The sequence below is a fragment of the Oryx dammah genome, unplaced genomic scaffold, assembly GCF_014754425.2.
Source record: "Oryx dammah isolate SB20612 unplaced genomic scaffold, SCBI_Odam_1.1 HiC_scaffold_12, whole genome shotgun sequence".
Taxonomy (NCBI): Eukaryota; Metazoa; Chordata; class Mammalia; order Artiodactyla; family Bovidae; genus Oryx; species Oryx dammah.
Window position 1 is genome coordinate 12012138 of NW_024070196.1, and position 26955 is coordinate 12039092.

The 26955-nt window shown below is 43.7% G+C and overlaps 1 protein-coding gene across 3 annotated transcripts in view; it reads left to right on the plus strand.

Moving 5' to 3' along the window:
* Nucleotides 1-26538, plus strand: part of SLC10A7 (solute carrier family 10 member 7) — a 305184-nt gene extending 278646 nt beyond the window's left edge. For 2 of the 3 annotated variants that reach the window (XR_005722881.1, XM_040250419.1), the window contains 2 exons: nucleotides 20207-20352; nucleotides 23976-26538. Coding sequence is in view for 2 of the 3 variants with exons in the window: in XM_040250419.1 (XP_040106353.1) it covers nucleotides 20207-20352; nucleotides 23976-24005 (176 nt within the window). In the remaining variant the exon portion in view is untranslated. The other variant, XM_040250422.1, reaches the window with a different exon arrangement.
* Nucleotides 26539-26955: the final 417 nt, after the last annotated feature.

The window sequence follows — 26955 nt, forward strand, 5'->3', positions numbered from 1 at the left end:
AAAGCTCAACATTCAGAAAACGAAGATCATGGCATCTGGTCCCAGCACTTCATGGGAAATAGATGGGGAAACAGTGGAAACAGTGTCAGACTTTATTTTGGGGGGCTCCAAAATCACTGCAGACGGTGACTGCAGCCATGAAATTAAAAGACACTTACTCTTTTGAAGAAAAGTTATGACCAACCTAGATACTTAGGTCCGCCTAGTCAAGGCTATGGTTTTTCCAGTGGTCATGTATGGATGTGAGAGTTGGGCTGTGAAGAAAGCTGAGCGCTGAAGAATTGATGCTTTTGAACTGTGGTGTTGGAGAAGATTCTTGAGAGTCCCTTGGACTGCAAGGAGATCCAACCAGTCCATTCTGAAGGAGATCAGCCCTGGGATTTCTTTGGAAGGAATGATGCTAAAGCTGAAACTCCAGTACTTTGGCCACCTCATGCGAAGAGTTGACTCATTGGAAAAGACTCTGATGCTGGGAAGGATTGGGGGCAGGAGGAGAAGGGGATGACAGAGGATGAGATGGCTGGATGGCATCACTGACTCAATGGACGTGAGTCTGAGTGAACTCCGGGAGTTGGTGATGGACAGGGAGGCCTGGCGTGCTGCGATTCATGGGGTCGCAAAGAGTCGGACACAACTGAGCGACTGAACTGAACTGAGGATGGATGAGATACAGAATTTACCTGTGGAAGAGGGATGTGGGGGCAGATCAAGAGTTCCATCTTGAATGTGCTAAGTTTGAGATGTCTTTTCAACATCCAGAGGAGAGCCGGCTTTGTGAGCCTAGAATTCTGGTCCAGGCTGGAGTGTTCAGCTTACACTAAGCCATCAGGCTGAATGAGATCAGTACAGAAAGGGTAGACAGCACAGAAAAGGGCTCTGAGCACTGGCCCCTGAGGCACTCCAGAGGTTAGGGAGGCTATGAAATTACTTGGAGAGTAAAATGATATGTAATTCAAAATCAGCCAGACATATAGACATCCAAACCAGCTAGCCTCTATCTACCTCGCATTTTGTAAGGTTGAGGTGACCATTAAATCAGAAAGTAGACATGAAGTCACATGACACCCCCTGCAGACCAGGCACTGTATCGGGGACATGAATTGCCTTATATCTCATTGGATCTTCACAAAAGCCCTGCACAGTAGTTATTATTGATCCCACTGCCCACGGTAGAAAACCAAGCCTCGGAGAGGTCAAGCAACTCACTTCAGTTTACACAGTGAAGAAAGTCGGAAAGCCAGCACACAGTCTGTCTCCAGAAACCCCTAGAATCCTCTTGCTCTCCCTTATTACCAGACCCAGCTTCTCAGCCTGACTCACATCAAAATTACCTGTTGGTTGCTCAGTCGTGTCCAACTGTTTGCAACTCCATGGACTGTAGCCCGCTAGGCTCCTCTGTCTGTGGGATTCTCCAGGTGAGAACACTGGAGTGGGTTACCATTCCCTCCTCCGTGAGACCTTCCTGACCCAGGGATCAAACCTGGGTCTCCTACTTTGTAGGCAGACTTTGAACCATCTGAGCCACCAGGGAGTCACCTGGGATCATTGCAGAACTGCCTGGACCATCCCCTGACCTATTTCCTCCGAATCTCTCAGGATAGACCCAGGTATCCCAGGTTTTACAGCTACCCGGGTGATTCTAATGAGCAGCTGGCACTGAAAACCGCTGCCTTTGACCACTTCCCCTATTTGGGCACAGGTATGATCCACTGGGTTCCAGAAAGGATTACACGTGTTCATTTGCTAATAAAACTGACTGTTTGTTTATGCTGATCTGTGAAAACCACAATTCTTCGTGCTGTGATGAGATATCTAAGTTAAACATTCAGAGTTTAAAGAAAACTGAGGGGATTAAAAAAACATTATTTCCAGAAATGGTTTCCAGGGTTTTCTTCCTCTGCCTAAAAGTCTTGTGAATGAGGTCTTGGCTCCCCAATCATTGAAATAGATGAAGGGCAGAAGTAGGTTTAGGTTAGCAAAAAATTTTCTAGCCAAGTTTAACTACAGAAATGTGAGTCAGCAGGTAAATAACTCTGATTTCTCCTCCCCAATCAGAACTGCCTTGTTCTTTTGTGTCAGAAGACGTCTCTTGTGAGGCGTATGTTTATCATAAACATGGTACCATCAAAAAGGAAATTACCACCCGAGGGTGATTAAGAGCCACGTTGACAAAACAAAAAGTGTGGGTGCATTTGGGTCACAGTTTTCTCACCTTTGCAACTTAACTACAATTTGGACGCCTTCTGAAAGTTCCTCTGTCCATTAAGAAGATTATCAATATGAGATCTTCAGTTCAGTTCAGTTCAGTCATTCAGTCGTGTCCGACTCTTTGCGACCCCATGAATCGCAGCACGCCAGGCCTCCCTGTCCATCACCAACTCCCGGAGTTTATCCAAATTCATGTCCGAGTCGGTGATGCCATCCAGCCATCTCATCCTCTGTCGTCCCCTTCTCCTCCTGCCCCCAATCCCTCCCAGCATCAGAGTCTTTTCCAGTGAGTCAACTCTTTGCATGAGGTGGCCAAAGTACTGGAGTTTCAGCTTTAGCATCATTCCTTCCAAAGAAATCCCAGAGCTGATCTTCAGAATGGACTGGTTGGATCTCCTTGCAGTCCAAGGGACTCTCAAGAGTCTTCTCCAGCACCACAGTTCAAAAGCATCAATTCTTCAGCGTTCAGCCTTCTTCACAGTCCAACTCTCACATCCATACATGACCACAGGAAAAACCATAGCCTTGACTAGGCAGACCTTAGTCGGCAAAGTAATGTCTCTGCTTTTGAATATGCTATCTAGGTTGGTCATAACTTTTCTTCAAAAGAGTAAGTGTCTTTTAATTTCATGGCTGCAGTCACCGTCTGCAGTGATTTTGGAGCCCCCCAAAATAAAGTCTGACACTGTTTCCACTGTTTCCCCATCTATTTCCCATGAAGTGCTGGGACCGGATGCCATGATCTTCGTTTTCTGAATGCTGAGCTTTAAGCCAACTTTTTCACTCTCCTCTTTGACTTTCATCAAGAGGCTTTTTAGTTCCTCTTCACTTTCTGCCATAAGGGTGGTGTCATCTGCATATCTGGGGTTATTGATATTTCTCCCAGCAATCTTGATTCCAGCTTGTGTTTCTTCCAGCCCAGCATTTCTCATGATGTACTCTGCATAGAAGTTAAATAAGCAAGGTGACAATATACAGCCTTGATGTACTCCTTTTCCTATTTGGAACCAGTCTGTTGTTCCATGTCCAGTTCTAACTGTTGCTTCCTGACCTGCATATAGGTTTCTCAAGAGGCAGGTCAGGTGGTCTGGTATTCCCATCTCTTTCAGAATTTTCCACAGTTTATTGTGATCCACACAGTCAAAGGCTTTGGCATAGTCAATAAAGCAGAAATAGATGTTTTTTCTGGAACTCTCTTGCTTTTTTGATGATCTAGCAGATGTTGGCAATTTGATCTCCGGTTCCTCTGCCTTTTCTAAAACCAGCTTGAACATCAGGAAGTTCACGGTTCATGTATTGCTGAAGCCTGGCTTGGAGAATTTTGAGCATTACTTTACTAGCATGTGAGATGAGTGCAATTGTGCAGTAGTTTGAGCATTCTTTGGCATTGCCTTTCTTTGGGATTTGAATGAAAACTGACCTTTTCCAGTCCTGTGACCACTGCTGAGTTTTCCAAATTTGCTGCCATATTGAGTGCAGCAGTTTCACAGCATCATCTTTTAGGATTGGAAATAGCTTCACTGGAATTCCGTCACCTCCACTAGCTTTGTTCATAGTGATGCTTTCTAAGGCCCACTTGACTTCACATTCCAGGATGTCTGGCTCTAGATAAGTGATCACACCATCGTGATTATCTGAGTCATGAAGATCTTTTTTGTACAGTTCTTCTGTGTATTCTTGCTACCTCTACTTAATATCTTCTGCTTCTGTTAGGTCCATACCATTTCTGTCCTTTATCGAGCCCATCTTTGCATGAAATGTTCCCTTGGTATCTCTAATTTTCTTGAAGAGATCTCTAGTCTTTCCCATTCTGTTCTTTTCCTCTATTTCTTTGCATTGATCGCTGAAGAAGGCTTTCTTATCTCTTCTTGCTATTCTTTGGAACTCTGCATTCAGATGCTTATATCTTTCCTTTTCTCCTTTGCTTTTCACCTCTCTTCTTTTCACAGTTATTTGTAAGGCCTCCCGAGACAGCCATTTTGCTTTTTTGCATTTCTTTCCCATGGGGATGGTCTTGATCCCTGTCTCCTGTACAATGTCACGAACCTCATTCCATAGTTCATCAGGCACTCTATCTATCAGATCTAGGCCCTTAAAGCTATTTCTCACTTCCACTGTATAATCATAAGGGATTTGATTTAGGTCATACCTGAATGGTCTAGCGGTTTTCCCTACTTTCTTCAATTTACGTCTGAATTTGGTAATAAGGAGTTCATGATCTGAGCCACAGTCAGCTCCTGGTCTTGTTTTTGTTGACTGTATAGAGCTTCTCCATCTTTGGCTGCATAGAATATAATCATTCTGATTTTGGTGTTGACCATCTGGTGATGCCCATGTGTAGAGTCTTCTCTTGTGTTGTTGGAAGAGGGTGTTTGCTATGATCAGTGCACTTTCTTGGCAAAACTCTGTTAGTCTTTGCCCTGCTTCATTCCGCATTCCAAGGCCAAATTTGCCCGTTACTCCAGGTGTTTCTTGACTTCCTACTTTTGCATTCCAGTCCCCTAGAATGAAAAGGATATCTTTTTTGGGTGTTAGTTCTAAAAGGTCTTCTAGGTCTTCATAGAACCATTCAACTTCAGCTTCTTCAGCATTACTGGTTGGGGCATAGACTTGGATTACCGTGATATTGAATGGTTTGCCTTGGAAACGAACAGAGATCATTCTGTCGTTTCTGAGATTGCATCCAAGTACTGCATTTCAGACTCTTTTGTTGACCATGATGGCTACTCCATTTCTTCTGAGGGATTCCTGCCCACAGTAGTAGATATAATGGTCATCTGAGTTAAATTCACCCATTCCAGTCCATTTTAGTTCACTGATTCCGAGAATGTCGATGTTCACTCTTGCCATCTCTTGTTTGACCACTTCCAATTTGCCTTGATTCATGGACCTGACATTCCAGGTTCCTATGCAATATTGCTCTTTACAGCATTGGACCTTGCTTCTATCACCAGTCACATCCACAGCTGGGTATTGTTTTTGCTTTGGCTCCATCCCTTAATTCTTTCTGGAGTTATTTCTCCACTGATCTCCAGTAGCATATTGGGTACCTACTGACCTGGGGAGTTCCTCTTTCAGTATCCTATCATTTTGCCTTTTCATAGTGTTCATGGGGTTCTCAAGGCAAGAATACTGAAGTGGTTTGCCATTCCCTTCTCCAGTGGACCACATTCTGTCAGACCTCTCCACCATGACCCGCCTGTCTTGGGTTGCCCCGGGGGCATGGCTTAGTTTCATTGAGTTAGACAAGGCTGTGGTCCTAGTGTGATTAGATTGACTAGTTTTCTGTGAGTATGGTTTCAGTGTGTCTGCCCTCTGATGCCCTCTTGCAAAACCTACCATCTTACTTGGGTTTCTCTTACCTTGGACGTGGGGTATCTCTTCAGGGCTGCTGCAGCAAAGTGGAGCCACTGCTCCTTACCTTGGACGAGGGGTATCTCCTCACCGCCGCCCTTCCTGACCTTCAACGTGGGATGGCTCCTCTAGGCCCTCCTGTGCCCACACAGCCACCGCTCCTTAGGGAAAACTACATTTAGGGTGTTGGAAGCTGTGGCAGAATGTGAAAGTGCCTGCACATACATCAGCCTCTCATTGCTGCTGCTGCTAAGTTGCTTCAGTCGTGTCCGATTCTGTGGAACCCCATAGACGGCAGCCCACCAGGCTCCCCAATCCCTGGGATTCTCCAGGCAAGAACACTGGAGTGGGTTGCCATTTCCTTCTCCAATGAATGAAAGTGAAAAGGGAAAGTGAAGTTGCTTAGTCGTGTCCAACTCTTCGCAACCCCATGGACTGTAGCCCACCAGGCTCGTCCGTCCATGGGATTTTCCAGGCAAGAATACTGGAGTGGGTTGGCATTGCCTTCTCCCAACCTCCCATTGGCTCACACTTAAAACGTCTCAAGTGTTTTTCTTCATTATGTAAAAACATATCTTTAAAAAAATCTGTGAAACTAGGCAAAGCTTCCCAGAGCCAGTCAGCTGGGGCCAGTTCTATGTTGGTGACCATGTCACATCTCTTCTGATGTCATGTTATTTTTGTCATGTGAAATTCTCGTTGTATTTTTGAGGTTTCACATCCTGTGACTGTGAACATTAGGCACATTTTTCTCTTTAGAAGACAAATGGCTCTTCCTTCACAGCCCAGAAAGGGAAAACAGTAAGCTCCCACTACTTCCTTCCCACCTGTCTCCATGAATATGGTGACCCCTCCCAGAAGCCATCGCAGGCATCTGAATGAAGCCATCACAGGCATCTGAATGAAGCCTCGGAGGTTTCAGCTCTTTAATACATTCTTGAATTCCTGTCTGCTAATTGCTCCTACAATGCTGTCAGACAGGTGAGGGTGTGCCTAATCTTCTGAGGCTGAAACCTTCTATTGGTAGAGTTAAATGTTTCATTGTCAGCATCTGGTGAGCCGGCTCAGGCCATTCATTAAACATCTTTTCCAATCAGAACATGCCCGTTTCAAAACAGAAATAACACCAGCTGCTCATTTGGGTCTTTTCTTGCATCTTTATTTACATAAAACTTTCAGCAAAGGGGTAGGATTACAGCCCAGGTGATTGAAGCCTAAAATACAGTCTTTCATTTTCCAATTGGGCTGGAAAATGGTCAGAAATTGGTCATCGACCAACTTTTATTCAAAGTGAGTAAAGGCTGGTTCTCTAAGCTCCTCTGTCAAAGGGAATCTCTCTCTCCTTTGCAGACCTTTCTTGTGTAAATACTCTTTTCCTTGGGTTTTTCACCCTCCATTATTCTGTGTTAATATCATCAAACATCTCTTTCTCTCCAGTTCCTGGGTGTTCTTCCAGATCACCATTTTAGGCATGTAGGGTGGTGGAGGACACAGAACTGGGGACCAGTCCGCCTGTGTTCACATCCCAGCTATACCCTGTCGCTTGCTGTGCATAGCCTTGGGAAGATTTTTACTCATCTGCAGCCTCTGTTTTCTCATCTGAAAAGTGGAGATAATAACAGTAGCCTTACTCACATTATAGATATGAGGAGTGAATGAGCTGATGTTGGCACATGCAGAATATAGTCTGCCTGACCCAGAGTAAGCCCTGTGTATTGGGTTGGCCAAAATAGTCGTTTGGGTTTTTCCATACAATGTAACGGAAAAATCTGAACCAACTTTCTTGGCCAACCCAATAATGATTTTTCTGCAGTCTGTATTCCACCTGCCAACATACAAACAAAGGCCAAAAAGTCCATGAACTCCAGATACAGCTTCTGAAGTCCTCCCAGAGATGGGATGACTAAAATTACTGGAGAGATTGTTCCTCTCTCTTAGTAATGGCCTCAGACTTTCCGTTTGTAGCCTTGTATTTGGTCATTTTCCTGGTCTTCTAGGCCTAACTCTCCCTTTTGGATAAAGGGAGGTATATTTTTATATATTATTATAGAATATATTTTATAGGGCTTCCCTCGTGGCTCAGACAGTAAAGAATCCACCTTCAATGCAGGAGATCGGGTTCGATCCCCGGGTCAGGAAGATCCCCTGGGGAGGGGAGTGGCAACCCACACAGTATTCTTCTTGCCTGGAGAATTCCATGGACAGAGGAGCCTGGTGGGCTACAGTCCATTGGGTCACAAAGAGTCAGACACGACTGAGCAACTAACACTTAGATAGTATATGTTTTATAATATATAAAATGTTATATGTTTGAATTCTGGTTTTGAAATGTGAAGGACAGATCTCTTGTACGCCATCTACAGGGAAGTAGGAAAATAAGTGAAACAAGTTCAAAAGACACAAAGGACGTTTTTCAATGTATTTCCTCTCCTGCTCCACAACTCAATACTCATTTCAAAGTTTGGGTTCCATGGTTAGTCCAGTTTCTCTCTTTATACCATATCAAATATATATTTCTCCTATGAAATATAACCTTCACCTGGAGGAATGTGTAAATGATTCTCTTCATAGTTCAGTAAAGCAACTAGGAAAGTTTAACAAAAACATCGACTTCAACTTCAGTTCAGTTTAGTCGCTCAGTCGTGTCTTTTGCAGACCCAAGGATTGCAGCACGCCAGGTTTCCCTGTCTATCACCAACTCCCGGAGTTTAGTCAAACTCATGTCCATTGAGTCGGTGATGCCATCCAACCATCTCATCTTGTCGTCCGTCCCCTTCTCCTCCTGCCTTCACTCTTTCCCAGCATCAGGGTCTTTTCAGATGAGTCAGTTCTTCACATCAGTTTGCCAAAGTATTGGAGTTTCAGCTTCAACATCAGTTGTTCCAATGAACATATCAGATATATATTTCTCCTATGAAATACAAGCTTCTCCTGGAGGAATGTGTAAATGATTCTCTTTATAGTTCACTAAGAGAACTAGGAAAGTTTAACAAAAACATCAACTTACACTTAGCATAGCTAAATAACAGCTGACTTACATGAAAAGAAACGGAACTCTGAGTCTTCCTAAGTGTCAAGGGGAGGGTAGTAGGAGAGCCCTGTAAAGACTGTAGATGGGATGTTTGGGTCCAGTTGGTTGAAGCACGTGGCCAAAACCCCCCATGTGGATTTGCACATGTCCCTTTCCATCTCGTATGCCATCTATAGAGATAACCATAGGAGGCTTTTCAGGCCTCAGAGGTTGGAAATTAAAATTCCACTTGTACTTACCTGTGAAACTGATATAAGATGGTCCTGTTTTTCTGTCAAAAGTCTAGCCAAGGGGGTTGTTAGCCATCCCCTAGCTGCTGCTGATGTCGCATTTGTGTTCCATGATTTGGAAATGCCCTCATCTATGTGGATTCCCTGAACCCATCTCTGGGACGCTGAGAAAACTAGAGAGCTCTTATTTGCATATATTATTTAGTTGTATGTCATTTTAGATGTCTCCTTATACATGAAGGACAAAAATCTTTTTTTCTATGGTTCAGAAAGCAACGACAGAAGTTCTGATGGTGATGGGACTTCCCTGGTGATCCAGTGATTAAGACTGCACCTTCCAATGCAGGGGACGTGGGTTCCATCTCTGACCAGGGAGTTAAGATCCCACATGCCTCAGAGTCAAAGCACCATGACATAAACAATATAAGCCACATTGTAACAAATTCAATAAAGACGTTAGCTATGGTCCACATTAAAAATATATATATCTTATGGAAGTCCTGATGGTGAAATCACACCAAAGTTAAATGGCAGTTTTCAGTTACAGATAGAATGATAGGAAAAGAACAGGGAAGCGTGTAAAATGTAAATCATCAGACTTGCCTGGTGGTCCAGCGGCTAAGATTCCATGCTCATAATGCAGGGAGCCCGAGTTTGATCCTCGGTCAGGAACTAGATCCCACATGCCACAGCTAAAGATCCCGCATGCTTCAACAAAGACTGAAGATCCCAAGTGCCACAACTAAAACCCAGTGTAGCCAAATAAATAAAAATGAATAAATACTAAAATAAAATACTTTGGAGAACTTGAGCAAAAGACCAGTCATTTAGATGGGCGTGAATGAGAGCAAGTCACATAATTCCATGACATCCTGTCTGCCTTCCTAAGGGAATCTGCAGGAGGTGGACTTGCTAGCCTTTAGAATGTTCCAGAATGGGTTTCAGGGGACATCCTAGGCAAGCCAGAAGTAGGAACATAATGTAATGCTGAGGGCTGTGCAGACTAAATCCCACCTGCTCCCACAGGCCACACCTGAGGACGACTCTTGACTAATCTAGTGAGCCTCTCTCTGATGGATGGCAGGCCAAGCCATACCCACCAACCTGGAAGTGGGTTGCCGTTCTTTCTACTCACTCTAAAAGAGAGACAAAAATTAGAATAACCCAGATGCTCACTGCATCCGTTTTGCCCATCAGCTTTTTTCCTAGATGGCAGTGCTGCGCTTCCTCACTGCCCTGTGCCATGACTGTGTGGTTGGGTGGTGTTTGCTCTGGCCCAGCGCTCTCTGTCGTCTCTCCTGGGTCAGTGAGTAAGAATATGAGCTCCTTGAAGGCAGGGGCTCCAGGTGGGGCTGGTTCAAGGCTTCTCTGTCCATGAGATTTTCTAGGCAAGAATTATTTACTGCACCTGGAATAGTGTCTGAAGACTTATTACTTACCATTGTGTACTGTTTCATTTCTGTCTATTAAGGGGAAAAAACCTACAAAGTAGGTACATTTTACACACGTGAAAACTGAGGTTCAGTCACTTGCCTGATGAGAGTAACAAGGTGATAAGTGGTAGGCATGGGATTCCACCCAGGGCTCTCTTGTGTCTTGTGTCAGCCTTCCTAACAGCTACACTGTACCGCCTCCTGTAGGCTACTGGACATAATAAATTATAAACGTCTGTATGAAGCAACAGCTACGTTAACTGAAAATTAGCTTGCTTTAGGATAATCCTGAAAGTCTTTTCTAATCAAATTCTTTTGGAATCATCATTTCATGTTCTATAAATGGCACATAATTGCCCCTTTGTTGGTTGCTCAGATGGTAAAGCGTCTGCCTGCAACGCAGGAGACCCAGGTTCGATCCCTGGGTCGGGAAGATCCCCTGGAGAAGGAAATGGCAACCCACTCCAGTACTCTTGCCTGGAAAATCCCATGGACAGAGGAGCCTGGTAGGCTACAGTCCATGGGGTTGCAAACAGTAGGACACAAGTGAGCAACTTCACTTTCACTTTCACTTTTGTGGTTGGAATAAATCAGCATCGAGTTTGACTTTCTGTGAGCATTTGTCTCTGAAGAGAAAATGTGTGTGTGTGTGTGTGTGTGTGTGTGTGTGTTGGAGAGGGGGACCCAGACTGGCATTTAGTGATGCTGGAAAAAGAATGGCCTTCTTGGATTACATTATGATGGGGAGACCATGTATCCCAGTGACTCTTAAAGGCAAACATGGGCTTTTAAGCTGAGAGATTCACAAAGAAGGAAGAGATAGAATTCAAATAACAATGTGTAGGACATTTGAAGAGTAAAATTATGGAGGTTTCTAACTAAGAACAAAGTGAACAAAAGTGGGAAATCGCCATGACAACTAGAGAGCCAAGCAACTGGATTCCAGATTCGCCTGCAGCTCTCTTCAAAACTCCTTGGAAAGTCTGAGAAAGCATTTAAATGGAAAACAAGTCAAGTGAATTCAGGCGAATGAATCTCTGAAAGACAGGAAATGATGCAGGTGCTTGGAGTATACTCTCTCTTAGGGAAGTGGAAAGTAAGTGAAATAAGTTCAAAAGACACAAAAGACATTTTTCAGTGTATTTCCTCTCCTACTCCATAACTCAATGCTCATTTCAAAGTTTGGGTTCTGTGGTTAGTTCAGTTTCTCTCCTTCCTAGCATATCGAATATATATTTCTCCTGTGAAATACAACCTCCTCCTGGAGGAATGTGTAAATGATTGTCTTTATACTTCAGTAAAGCAACTAGTATTTGTTCTTGTTCAGGCTTTTTCAATGGGAAACATTGCTTTATCCTCTGTTCTTAAATAATCAATTATTCACGTATTGAGTGGGGCCTCAGCAGTAAAGAATCTGCCTGCAGTACAGGAGAGGCAGGAGATGCTGGTTCAGTCCCTGGGTCGGGAACATCCCCTGGAGAAGGAAATGGCACCACCCTCCAGTGTTCTTGCCTAGAAAATCCCATGGACAGAGGAGCCTTGCAGTATACTGTCCATAGGGTTGCAAAGAGCTGGATGCGACTGAGCACACCCATGTGCACCTGTGCTTAAACACTGCAGGAGATTAAAGGACTTTGCTGATGTCCAGAGGGAAACAAAGAAAATCATGGCATCATAAGCAAATGCTAAATTTATGGGATGCAATTATTGCAAGAAAGGGGACCCCTTCCAGGGCCCAAGAGTGGGCTCTTGTCTAACACTCAGAAATGAGTTGTCCAGTGAGATGCGCGTGCTGACAAAGCCAAGACTTTATTGGGTAGGGGAGCCCAGGCAGAGAGCAGGAAGACAAGGGAACCTAGGGCGACCGCTCTGCCACATGGCTCAGAGTCTCGGGTTTTATGGTAATGCAGTTAGTTTCTAGATTGTCTGTAGCCAATCATTCTGACTTGGGGTCCTTCCTGGTGGTGCACGTATTGCTTAGCCAAGATGGATTGCAGTGAGGATGATTCTGGGAGATTGTTAGAACATATGGACTGGAGTCTCTTCTCTCCTTTTGACCTTTCCTGAATTCTTCTGGTAGGTGGTAGCTTGTTAGTTCCAAGTTCCTTACCAGGAACTTCTGTTGTAAAATAACTCATGTAAGTGGTTACTATCTTGCCTGGCCAGGATGGGTGGTATCAGTCAGTGGGTCCCCTAACAGAACTAGGAAGAGAAGCCTCATTCTTCAAATGAAGACGAAATCAGTAGGAAGCCTACCTTCATGGTGGAGAAAAATGTAAAGATGAGCCTGCAAGAACCCGTAGAATCTAGTCACCCAGAAAGAAAGGACAAGATCAAGTCAGGGGCTCAGCATTCACAAAGCCATGCTAGGCCTGAGCCAGCAATTGGCAACTGGGAGTTAATGTAGAGAACAAACATGAGGACACAGCAGGGAAAGAGGGTGGGACGAAATAGAAACGAGCCTTGACATACATGCGCTACCGTGTGTAAAATAGATAGCTAGCGGGAAGCTTCTGTGCAGCACAGGGAGCTCAGCTCGATGCCCAGTGATGACCCAGAGGGCTGGGATGAGGGGGTAGGAGAGAGGTCCAAGAGGGAAGGGATCTATGTACACACAGAGCTGATTCACTTTGTTGTACAGCAGAAACCAACACAACATTGGAAAGAATTATACTCCAATAAAAAAAATAAGGTTAAAAATAAAAAGTAAACCATTGTCTAATTCTGCCTCTACCACCTAACCAATGTATGATGTTAGGCAGGTCATTCTAACCCTCAGTTGCCTTGTGTTTCATCAGGGAAATCACCACTTGCTTCTTAGGGCTGTTGTAAGGATTAAATGAGATAATGCAAGCAAAGCCCTTACAAAATGGCGGTGTCATAATCCTTCTCTATTGATGTTGAAAGGATAGAGGATTTGATGAATGGGCACTGGAAAGTCATTGTAATTCTTGAGCAGGGTCTTGGCTTTAATTAATGTGGGTCTTAGGAAGATTAATCTGGCTGTGGTTTGTAGGATTGATGAAGGGAAGAGTCTGAAGACAGGGGGTTCTGTCAGGAGGCCGAGAGTCATTTGGCTTGATTTTATGAGGAACTGAATTAGGAAGATGGCCGTGAAGACTGAGGGAAGATAGCGCTAGATGGAGAAAAGACTGTCCAGAACTCGGTGACTTGATCTACAAGTCAAAAGACAGATGGAGTTAGTCAAAGATGAGCCCCAAACTCTGAGCTGTAGAAACCAGGTAAGCATGTGCCAGCCCTGCACTCAGAAGGGAAACCAAGGTCATCGGGGCAAAAGCTACAGAAAGCAGGTCCCAAGAAGGCAGGGATCTGGTCTGTGTTATTTCTCTTTATGTCCTCAGCACTAGAAATAGTAACTCACATATAGCAGAAGCCCAGAAAGTATTTTTTGAATGAATGATGGATGGATGGAATGAAAGAATGAGTAGATGGTGAGAGCGTCATGCATCTACAAGTAAACTCTGAACAATTAAGTAAAGTAGATGGTTTATATTTTTTATTTATTTGGCCATGCCAGTTTTTAGTTGCATGCAAACTGTTAGTTGCAACATATGGAATCTAGCTCCCCGACCAGGGATAGAACCCAGGCCCCCTGCAGTGGAGCGAGGGACATTAGCCACTGGGCCACCAGGGAAGTCCCAGTAAATGGTTTTTATATTTTGAGTAATAGAGCAGCCTGCTATATAAAGGTCCATATTTAATCTAGGGGGGAAAAAAGTATTTCTCAGGAAAAATTTAAAAACCACCCATCCAATAGAAAGAGGTAACTGTTAAAATTTAGAACACTGATACAAAGGGAATTTTCTAATTCAGAGAACATAAAATAAACATGTTCAAAATAGGGGAAAGAAAACCCCACTTGTTCTGGTATGTATTGTTTTATCCTTCCCATCCTGGGTATAGGATAAAAGAAACCCCTTACTTGCTTGTTAGAAGAAGAAAGCTCGCACTTGAAGTTCTTACTTGGCAGATGTCAGTTGAAAGCTCTGCTTATGGAATATGCCGCAGTGTCAAAGTCTGTTGGATAATTTTAGACGAATGTGCCATGTGTGACATGGAAATATGGCACGCTGTACATTAGTGATTTCCCAAGTGTTCGGAGCAGGTAGTAATGTGCTGAGAAAGTGTTCTTTATCTCTCCACAGTGCAGTTGTAGAGCAGTGGGGAAATGCTTTTGGTGGAAATTACTTTAGTCAGAAAAAGAATCCATTTACAATATGCGCCTTCTAACATCTTTCAGACAATGCATTGTATTAAAGAGGCATTTTTTGATTAATGTTTTATAAACATTTTTCAGCATGACAGCTTAAAGTCCCTGTAAAATTGTAAATGCGCGCGTGGTGTTCACTTCCATAAAGTCAAACGCCATCTCATATAGTCTAGTCGGATCCTGTCAACCACAGTGACACAGAATCAGTACCTGGGAGCATTAAAATTAATTTGCTTCATTTATATTACTGCACTGATCACAAGATGAAAAGAGTCCTATATTTAAATTTTACTTGAAAAAGAAAACTCTTTCGAGTAAGTTTGTTTGTTTTTTTTTAAATTATTGCCCTTTTTTTCTCCCTAGTTAATGAATGGAGTGAAAATGGAGTGATAGTCTACACAGTAACTTTATGATGGGGTCTGGACTAGCACAATTTCCAATCCTTCAGCACTCTCCTTCTGAGCACTAAGATGCTCAGAGATGAAGGCAAAACAGTCACTGACCCTAAAAAGCCCACAGCTTAGTAAGGGTCTCACACACACACACACACACACACACACACACACGAAGCAAGCAGTAATAATAAATGCAGCAAATGCTAGGCTGGAATGCACCTCCGCTGGGTAAGCCCAGAGCAGAAAGGATGCTTGAGGCAATAAGGATGACTCCCCTGAGGAGGCAAGTTTGGGAACTGAGGGCTTAAAGATTGGGCAGGTCAAGAAGTGGGTGTCAAGAATTCTGGGCGAAAAAAGAGCTCATTGGCAAAGATCAAGAGCCGAGACCTCTCGAGCCTAGAGTGGGGGCAGAGCTAGGAGGAGAGGGTACTGCGCTCCTGGCTCCTGCTCCCGGTGGCTGGAGCACAGGGGGAGTCGAGGGGCGGGGTGGAGAGCCACAGAGAGGTTTGCACTCAGTCTGGCTCCTGACGAGAAAATACCCTGCACAAGACAAGCCTGAAGGCAGAGAGCCCGGTTTGGGGAGTGTGTGGGGGGCACAGGTGAGGCCCACCGTGCCCTGAAGGAAGGTTACGGGGAGGAGGTATGAGTGGTCACCCAGGGGCTGCTGAGCCTCCTTAGTGAAGCTTTGTCACGTGCTGTAGTTAATCTGTTCAGCGAGTGCTCGTTGAATGAACGAATGAGTGATGGGGTGAACTATTAAAAGGGTGGGTGAAGAGGATGACAGGGCGGTGCATTACATGGGCTTCTGGGAAACGAGATCTAGCCCATGTTCTCTGGTTTGACTTGAAGATCAAGTTTTGCCGAATTCGTGGCCAGGTGACAGAAATCGCAGGGTGGGAAGTGCAGTGGCCGGTGCTGGGAAGCTCTCTGTTGCATTTCCAGTGTTCATCCTGACAGTGCTGGAACCCAGCCAGGAGGCCCTAGAACAGAGGTCATAAGCTGCTTCCAAGCAATCATGGCCACTGCCTGACCACTCGGGCGTGGAGAAGCTAATTCTCCTCCCCTCACTCACTTCTCCCAGCTTCTCTGTCTACTCTGACTCTTGAGAAAATGAAAAGGCGCTGAGCAGAAGCTACTGATTTGGGGCCAGAAGGGCAGACAGGGAGAAACTGAAGGAAGCATGGGATAGACAGGCACACACATAGGAGACGGCAAAGACACTAATGATTGAAAAGGAAAGTGACTCCGGATGATTGAGAAGTAAAGGAACATTTCAGACCGAGGGGACAGAAAGGTTCCCAAAACAAAGAGCTTGACTGGAGCCTCGGTCCGTTCATGCAGGGACTAGCCTGTCGTGAATCCACCCTGAGAGGGTGACAAGACACAGCAGAGGCACCTGACCCTCATCTTCGGAAGCCAAGTTTTCCTCTCTGATTTTATTTTCAATCATACTTTTAACAGTCACCAGGAGAGTGGCGATAGGAAATCTGATTAACAAGGAACAAGAATGAGAGACTTCCCTGGTGGCCCAGTGGCTGAGACTCCACGCTTCCACGATCCCTGGTTAGGGAACTAGATCTCACACACCTCATCTAAAGAGCCTGCAAGCTGCAATGAAGATTGTAGATCCCGTGTGTTACAGTGAGACCTGGCTCAGCCAAATAAACAAGCAGTTAACCAGAAGGTATTGCAGGCTCACGAACTGGTGAAGGGAATTCCCTGCTTTGTTTGACAAATGGCTACAGCAGCTGCCAGTCATGGTAGAACCCTCTCTTGAGGTGGATGGCTGGGGTGCCAGGCTGAGTGAGAGAGGGTCTGTGTCTCCAGGGTGAGTCGGGCAAACGCACCAGCCCATCAACCCAGGGACAATTAAACAGCTGGAAAACTGGAAAGTGGAGAGGGGACAAGGAACAGCCAGAGCTGGGGGAATAAAGGAAGAAGTTGGAGATCTCAGAACCTATCAGTTCAGTTCACTTCAGTCGCTCAGTCGTGTCCGACTCTTTGTGACCCCATGAATCACAATACGCCAGGCCTCCCTGTCCATCACCATCTCCCGGAGTTCACTCAGACTCACGTTCATCGAGTCCATGATGCCCTCCAGCCATTTCATCCTCTGTCATCCCCTTCTCCTCCTGCCCCCAATCCTTTCCAGCATCAGAGTCCTTTCCAATGAGTCAACTCTTCGCATGAGGTGGCCAAAGTACTGGAGTTTCAGCTTTAGCATCATTCCTTCCAAAGAAATCCCAGGGCTGATCTCCTTCAGAATGGACTGGTTGGATCTCCCTGCAGTCCAAGGGACTCTCAAGAGTCTTCTCCAACACCACAGTTCAAAAGCATCAATTCTTTGGCACTCAGCCTTCTTCACAGTCCAACTCTCACATCAATACATGACCACAGGAAAAACCGTAGCCCTGACTAGACGGACCTTAGTCGGCAAAGTAATATCTCTGCTTTTGAATATACTGTCTAGGTTGGTCATAACTTTTCTTCCAAGGAGTAAGCGTCTTTTAATTTCATGGCTGCAGTCACCATCTGCAGTGATTTTGGAGCCCCAAAAAATAAAGTCTGACACTGTTTCCACTGTTTCCCCATCTATTTCCCATGAAGTGATGGGACCGGATGCCATGATCTTTGTTTTCTGAATGTTGAGCTTTAAGCCAACTTTTTCACTCTCCTCTTTGACTTTCATCAAGAGGCTTTTTAGTTCCTCTTCACTTTCTGCCATAAGGGTGGTGTCATCTGCATATCTGAGGTTATTGATATTTCTCCCGGCAATCCTGATTCCAGCTTGTTTCTTCCAGTAGAAGTCTGGAAAGGAAATGAAGGTCAGCCTTCCTAGGATGGGGCATAAGGGGCTATCCACTGGGGCTAACCCCCAGGCACCTGCCCCTTCTCCAGACTTCCTGTGGTGCCCTCTCTGGGCAGAACCATGCAGGGAGCCATGAACTGATGAGGAGGAGTGACGTTTGCAGAGTCCCAACCCCGTCAGCAAATATGTACAGAGGAGTCTGTTGGAAGATGAAATGAAAGAGCTGAAGAACCAGCCCTGGGCCAAAAGAGAACTTCACATGCGTTGGTACTAGGAACCACAGGAGGTAGAAGGTCAGTTGTACTCTGGAAGCTTCTGGAAGTCAGCTTCCATCTGGAGTTCCCTTGCAGCTATGAGAATAGGCATCACAGTTACTGAGCTCCTGGCTGATGTGAAATCACAAGAACACCCCTGTGAGAAGCAGGGGAGTCCAAGGTCTGCTGCCCCGGGAGCACTCCTGGGAGGAACCCGAGGGGAGAGAGTCCCCAAAAGACTCTGGATCAGAGAGCTCTTTGCAGCCCAGGTCCTGTTCTGCTTCATGGAGCCACCATCCCCAGGACGTCTTAAAGACCTCAGGGGCCTTGACCCCAGCCTGACACAGAGAACTGGAAACCCAGGGGACCTGGATTGCAGTAAAGACCCCACCTCTTGGGAAAGTTATCCAGCCTCTCGGCATTTCATTCATACGGGAGAGCGCTTGACAGCACCTGGCATCTAGTTAAGCGCCCACCGCACACAGAAACATTATTGTCATCATTACTGTTATCTTTTCCTTGCACTCCAGTGAGCTGCTGAGGTCCTTTCCATTATGATACCTTGTGTATCTTGCTTACTGGAGAGGTAGCTCTGCGACTGTAGCTGTGAACTTGCTTTGGCTTACTGAAGAACATCACAGAGCCTGCCTGAGCGTAGCCAAGAAAGTGGAACTCAGGTGATTTAGCCCAGCAGCCATGGGCCTTGAATTTTGAGTAAGAAATCCCTCCTCTGATTACTTTTAGAAACAAATACTTCCATATTTATATCATTTGCTCCCTTTATGCCCCGCTGTTACTCCACCCTACCTTCCAACTCGTTCAGTCATCCTTTTGGGCCAGATAACCTCTCCTGAGAATTTCCCTGGTGGTTCAGTGGTTAAGAATCCAGCTTCTAATGCCAGGGATGCAAGTTCGATCCCTGGCCAGGGAACTAAGATCCTACATGCCTCAGCACCACAACAAAGATCCAGAGCAGCCAAAAAAAAAGTAATAGCCTTTTCCAAAAATAGGAAGAATATATGTTTAGATCTTCTTCGTTTCTCATTGTAATAACTTTCTGGAACCGTAAGATTGGATGTTGCAAATTCAAATCCAATAAATGGATTAAGTATATTACATTCAAAAACAAAGCTCCTTTGTTCTTTATATTAGTGAGAAGATAGAAACTGTGCAAGATTAAACATTTGGAGCTTTGAGAGAGACATTGTTTGGGAAGAGTTAAGTGTTTGCAGTTGACGGCAATGATATGTGAGGCTATGAAAAAGAAAGCAGCCATGAAATACATTTTTGCATAAAGGTTTGAAATTTATTAGAAGGTAAAAATAATTGAAAAAGCAGAGCTTTCCTCACCGGGTTATAATAAAACATTATTTATGGGCCATCATTGCATGTGTTTAGGAGCTTGGTTCCTTTTCAGAGGCTGTTCTCAAAGAAACAAAAAGAAAGCTAAGCTCTTAAAGCTGTTCAGATGACAAAACTGATGTTCATACACAATCTTCTGATGACTGGGTCACATTAAAGCAATTGGTGGTAACAGTCAAATCACCGGAGTCTGAATTCTGTTATAGAAGCTTAATAGGTACACATGCTAGGTGGGTACTTACAAACTCTGCATGCTTTGCCGTGGGTACAGTAGAGCCGCAGACTCATCTAGTAGTACTATTCATTTACCTAAGTTCACTGTGGGGTTTAATCACTCAGCACAGATTTTAGAATTTTCATCTGCCATACACACTACTGCTTAAAGCACTTTGAGCTTCTTGGCCAAAAGAGTGGGCAAAGCCTTTATGACTCTCTCTTTGGCTAAAGTACCCTCCTCTTTATCTTATCAAATCCTTTCAGCCCCTAAGCGAACTTAGGTGCTTTGAAATGGTGTCTAGCAGGCCTCCATAAAGACCAGTGGAGTGTTTTACTGCTAAGCCAATGACTCATTTTTAACCTCTACCGGTATGCCTCAGTCTTCTAAAGCAACTCTCTTCCACACTGTCTTCTCTCCTCCTTGTTAGACAGGCAGTGAGAATTACCGGTGCCCTTGAACTGACCCCCTTTTCAGTTTTAATCTCTTCTAGAGCTTTGAGCTTTACATAGTAAAAGGAAGATGGAAAGGTTTGGTGATTCATTCGAGACGTTCCCTGTTTGGTTCCATGAATATCCACAGGGGAAAGATGGTACATGCCCATGTCCAGCTTTAACGGCCTGTGTCTTTAGTTTGATGACAGACTGAATTTGCCTCTGGGTTTTCTGTCCTCTTTGTTCATCAGGAATCCCAATGCTGAAGATCGTGTTCGCAGGCCACGAGTACCTCTCTTTAATATCCGTCCCCTTGCTCATCTACCACCCGGTGCAGATCCTCCTGGGAAGCGTGCTCGTGCCAACAATAAAGTCCTGGATGGTATCAAGGCAGAAGGTGAGACTCTAGAAGGATCTTCTCTGGATCCAAGTCACATTGAAGTGCTATTTCTGAATCTTAGGCGTTCATACATGTTAGCATTTGCACATATAACCTTGCTCTCAAGCACACATTTTCTTCACTAAATTCAGTAATAATGATGCATTAATCCATTTCAATTTAAACAGGAGAGCTAAGGACCAATCGTTCTACATTGTTATAAGAGCACGATGATACTTAAAATGGAGTCTTTAAAAGCCGTTTTTAATTTGCTCATGTTGAAGGGCATATTACAGTGGAGTAACGGTTCAGTAAATATACTCAAAATATACGTGCCCCACCACTCGGATGCCCACCATCTTTGCCCTGCCTCTTCATTCACATGTGTCCTGATTTCACGTTTTTCTAAACATAATAGCACTTGGATTTATCTAGAATGTTGCTTTCTCTTTAATTTTCCAGACACTTCACAACTTCTTTGTATTGCCAAACTATGTGTTTGGGAATGAAATAAGAGTTCAGTAGCAAACGAGGCCACACAGTGATGTCAATATCACCACACTCAGCTCAGAAGCCTTCTTCCTTATTTGATATTTGTGGATTTATAAAATTATGTGTGCTAAGTCACTTCAGTCATGCCCAATTCTTTATGACCCTGTAGACTGTATCCCTCCAGGCTCCTCTGTCCATGGGATTCTCTAGGCAATAATACAGGAGTGGGTTGTCATAGCCTCCTCCAGGGGATCTTCCCAACCCAGGGACTGAACCCACATCTCTTATATCTCCTGTGTTGGCAGGCAAGGGTTCTTTACCTCTAGCACCACCCAGGAAGCCCAAAATTATATATTAAATTAAAAACCAAAATAAAACAAAATGAGTGACTCATACGAAATGTAGACGCAGTACCTACTGCAGAAGCACCCATAGAGCTGACTCCTTCCCAGCGGCTCAGACTTTGCAAGACTACTTTCAGCCCACTTACAAGGTGGCAGCTGTCACAGGAGATGAGGAGAAGGAGACAGCCAGTAACAGAGCCCCGTGTCATGTCCTTCAGTTCAGTTCACTCACTCAGCCATGTCCAACTCTTTGTGACCCCATGAACTGCAACACGCCAGACTTCCCTGTCCACCAACTCCCAGAGCTTGCTCACACTCATGTCCTTCAAGTCAGTGATGCCATCCAACCATCTTATCCTCTGTCATCCCCTTCTCCTCCTACCTTCAATCTTTCCCAGCATCAGTCTTTTCCAATGAGTCAGTTCTTCTCATCAGGTGGCCAAAGTATTGGAGTTTCAGCATCAGTCCTTCCAATGAATATTCAGGACTGATTTCCTTTAGGATTGATTGGTTGGCTCTCCTTGCAGTCCAAGGGACTCTCAAGAGTCTTCTCCAACACCACAGTTCAAAAGCATCAATTCTTCGGCACTCAGCTTTCTTTATAGTCCAACTCTCACATCCATACATGACTACTGGAAAAACCATAGCTTTGATTAGACAGACCTTTGTCGGCAAAGTAATGTGTTTGCTTTTTAATATACTGTCTAGTTTGGTCATAGCTTTTCTTCTTCAAGGAGCAAGCGTCCTTTAATTTCATGGCTGCAGTCACCATCTGCAGTGATTTTGAAGCCCAAGAAAATAAAGTCTCTCAGTTTCATGTCCTAAGTGTCCTGAAAACAGAATAGCCCCACCACCACCTGTTAAGCTCCATGTGTGCTCAGCACGTCCAGCCTTCACCAGATTCAGAGTGTGGACCCTCAAGCCCGGCTGCCCGTTCTTCCACCTTGCCCACGTGACTCTGCCCGTGTTCCTTCACTTCTCTGAACCTGTCTCTGCCACTCTGAGACTCATGATAACATCTGCTCTGCTGTTATGGAGGATTACGTGGCAGGTGTTTGACAAAAGCCAGCTGATACAATCACTGTCATCGTCATTGAAGTCTGGGCTTCTCTACAACTGTTTGTAGCAAGCTCTGCTGTCCCCACGGAACACATGGGAACTAGGCCCAGAGAGCTGAGCAACTTGCCCAGAGTCATATGGGTAGTGTAGTCAGTGCGAGAGTTAGGACTTGAACCTTGGTCTATTTGTCCACCCTGATCTTTCCCCCACACCACGATGATGCTCCGAACAGAAACACAAGATTGTTTTATTTAATGTACTGCAGTTTATTTACAATGCTGTGTTAGTTTCAAGTGTATAGCAACACGATTCGATTACATATAAGAATAAGAATATGTAGTCTTTTTTAGATTCTTTCCCATTATAGGTTCAGTTCAGTTCTGTTCAGTCGCTCAGTCGTGTCCGACTCTTTGTGACCCCATGAATTGCAGCATGCCAGGCCTCCCTGTGGTTATTACAAGATATTGACCATAGTTTCCCTGTACTATACAGTAGGTTCTTGCTGTTTATCCATTTTATATATAGTAGTGTGTATGTATCCCAAGCTGTCATAATTGCTCTCCCCTCTTACAAGATTGCTTTTAGAAGGTGAGCCCTACGTCCCCAGAATTCTGAGAGAGTAGCGCTCCAGCACCCTCACTCGTCTTGTTACTAAACAAAACGTGAGCAAACAGCATTCTGTGCTGGGGCCCACGCCAGGCTGGTCACTTCCCACTCAGAGTTGCTGCTGCTACTGCTGCTGCTAAGTTGCTTCAGTCATGTCCGACTCTGCCATAGACGGCAGCCCACCAGGCTCCCCCGTCCCTGGGATTCTCCAGGCAAGAACACTGGAGTGGGTTGCCATTTCCTTCTCCAATGCATGAAAGTAAAAAGTGAAAGTGAAGTCGCTCAGTCATGCCCAACTCTTAGCGACCCCATGGACTGCAGCCCACCAGGCTCCTCCGTCCATGGGATTCTCCAGGCAAGAGTACTGGAGTGGGGTGCCATTGCCTTCTCCACAGAGTTGCTAGAGGAGTGGTTTAATAACCATTTTTTCTTTTACTCTTTTTCCCCTTTGAAAACTTCCACTTGTATTCATGCTCATGGCTAACAATGTGTATGTACACAATAGACTAGAATTTATAGGTATCAATTTTGACAAAGAATGAAGAAAATTATTTGAAATTCCCAATATTCCATCAATAATATGCAATCCTAGTAAACTGCAAATTAATCAGAATGAAATTTTCTTCTAAACGTTTAAAAGCTCTGGGATTTATCCTACAGAGTAACAGAAGCATGTCCAAAAGGGAGACTAACCTGGACACCACCACTCATTTTTCCCATTTGTACAGAAACCACTCCAAACCAGGGGGCCACTGGCTAATGTGGAATCATCCAGAAGGCTTGAAAATTATTTAGCCATCCCATCTGGCCACAAAAATAAATAGAAAGTGTCCATCGTAAGGGTATCCACGAGTGTCTCCTCCACTTTGCTGATAATACTAAGACCCACGGGGACCATCTAGCACACAGCAGACGAGATGAGTAGCCACGCCAGGCAAGGGGACATGCCAGAGTCGGTGGCCAGTGAGGTGGGCAGGTAAATTTGTTTGGATCCAGGAGTTTGGATCATGGGTTGTATAATGCTGTCTAGGCAGGCCTCTTCTTCTTCCTTGTAGCATAAATTATCTGGTGTTAATTGATGATCTCACATTGTTCGTGGATACAGTCCAACTCTAAACGTCATGTTTTCCTTTCTTGCAGGGAGTGAAATTGATGAGGCCAACCGTATAACAAAGGAGGCGATCGTTCCGCAGCCATGTATATATGTACAGGATTGTACTTACAGTTCTGAAGACTTGTATTTGTGAACGTTGCTTCGATGCATATTTTATTTTTTTACACACAAAAAAATATGATATAACTGTTTAAAGTGCCTTAAAATGTATTTGACGAGAGCATTATTTCCAAAACCTCCTTTGTTGGTTACTGCCAGGGGTGGTACAGTATTTTGGAGTTGTTTAATTTTCTTTTTTCCTAACGCAGAAAACGGCCATTGAAAGTGACAAAACACAAGCACGTTTTCCTCGTACCATCTTCCGTGCACTTCAGCTCTCTCCTGGTTACTGTACTGTTTGAAATGAGGTCACACCATCAGGAAAATGCCCTTCCCATGACAGTGAACATTTCCAAAATCTTATTTGATTTACCACATGATTCTTTCTTTTTCTGCAACTGTGACATGCCTCTTCCTTATCAACTCAGCAGGGGTCATAGATTGAATAGCTGCTGAAAAGCATATAAGTCATCTGCATTTCTTGATATCATTTTTTAAGACATTCCTTCAAATAGTTTCCACACAGAAATTCCTCAGTTCCATTATAAGAGACTGTGGTATTCTGTGTCTTAAATTTATTATAAGCTGCTTCAAAGAAAGGGCCTGATGTTTGAGTTATGAGTCAAAGTACATGAGGTTTTGAGATTAAACTACAGGATTTGGGTTTCAGGATTTTTTCAAATTCTATTTCAAATGTTTTCCCTTTTTCTTCCATCATTTCTTTCTTACCTGTTTTCCAGCACACTTGGAAACTCCCAACAGCCAAATGTGAGACACTGAAATGTTACAATTAGTTTGAATGGCAACAATTAGTGATGGATTATTCCACATTCCACAACTGAGACCAAAATTGTCTTCCTGTTACACTGATGTGCTGAGCACAAATTTCCCCTTTTAGCCAGAAGCAGCCTGTTACATCTTGGAATCAAGTACACTTAAGGCATTTGAAACGTTATTAATGAGAATTTTCCTTGGCAGATTTGACAAATGTTTGCAACATTTTTTAAAAAAAATTAAATCACATTGCTGTTATGAATACATGAAAATATAAAGGTCATAGAGGCAAACAAATGTTACATATACACATTCTGTCTAGCTATGTGGAAAGAAAAACAGACACAGAAAATGCAAAACCATTCATTAACCAAAACAGCAAGTACAATTAGTTCCCAGGTTGGCATCAGCTTGCCATGGAGTACCCAATATTTGCTTCTGCTGCGGCTGGAAGAGCTTTCACAACCCAGTTAGAGAGTGAAGTCATTGCTCTAGAAATGAGGGGACACTTTTCCTCTGCTTCCTGCACACCATTCTGTCACACCTCTCTACTTTTCATGATTTAACAGATGACACTGGCATCCTGAGTTACACTGAGGCCACATCATGTCTTTAGCAGCTGTTTTGTTGTTATTTTACCAATAACAAAGAATCATTCCTTAGAAGCTCACCGTGTTTACCAATATCATAAATTTACATTACTGTTACTGCCAGCTCTTATCTTGTGGTACTTCTGAGTCATTTCAATGTCACTGAAACTCATAAATTTCACAAAAGTTAGCCTCAGTGTAAGTTTTAAGGCTAGTGCCAGACCCTGCAAAAATCTATGCTAAACAGGCTATTTGTCAAGAATTCCTATTGTCAAGAAATTCACTTGTGTCTAAAACTACAGCAATTTTGCTCAGTCTTTTTGATGCTTACATATGGAGCACAGAAAGGTTTTTATGTTTTTTTTCCTACAAACTTCTTTGAATTTCAGATTAAATGGAATTGTCTGTCTGAGCTATCGTAAAAATCTTCAGCCTAGTATTAGAATACTGATTTTTCTCCCCCTCAACTTATCTACCTCTATTGTCTTTCACCTATAGTAGGTGTGACTATGGGATAAAAGTTCAACTAAAAATGCCATAACATTTTATCTTTTGCTTTAAAAAAGTGTCTTCTGTTTTCAAATAATCTTTACATAGTGAATTTTGGTGGCTTTATTGATATGTTTATGCCTATTTCTTTTTTTACACAAAGGCTGTGCATATTTTTCCATAAAGGACAAAAAATAAAATCAAAATTTATTTTTAATTCATGCTTACTGGGATTTAATTATTCATATCTTGAAATATGTCCATGTACTGCTTTACACATTTGTTTTGTCTAAATGTATTTATGAAAGAACTACATTATATTTATGTTTGCTCACTTTTCCACCTAGATTTTTTTAATGGCTGTTATGAAATTTTATTTTTTAAATGGGTGAGAATATTCATCTTTTCATGTGCTCTTTTCTACGTTTTCAAATTTTGTGGGTTCTTTTTATTTTTCCCCTCTTCTGGTTAAGACTAACACACCTCTGGCTAAATGTTCAGTGTTTATGCTAAATACCAAATTTTTTTAAAAGGATTGGTGAAGTAAGGATTGGTGAAGTAATAAAGTGGATTATTTATGATGAATGGAAGATGAAAATAATTCTATGATTAAACAAAGATGTTTCAGAAATCACAAGAGAACCTGTGGCTTATTTTTGACCTGGTTTCAAATGTACTCATAATCCCTTTCAAGTATCTGTAGATTTCTTTTTTTTTTTTAATTCATTCCAATCCTCTTATATTATCTGTAGTAAAATGGATATAAGTTCCATAGTCTTCCCATGTTTCCATCTCAGTAACCCCCCACCATGCCATACTGTTAAAATCCAGAAGTTAGCCCTTGCTGGTTAGAGATTTTCTCAGCATCGGGGTTGAGAACCAAGAGAAACATACTCAACAGAAGGGAGAGAATATAGGCGATCTGAGTTTTTTCCACTCTCGTCAATTTTTTCAAAGGTAAGAAAGGTGGACCCCTAGAATGCAGAATGCCCTTTCCAAACCTGGAGCATCTTTACGGGTGAGTACCTTGTGTAGAGGGCTTCCCAGGTGCCAC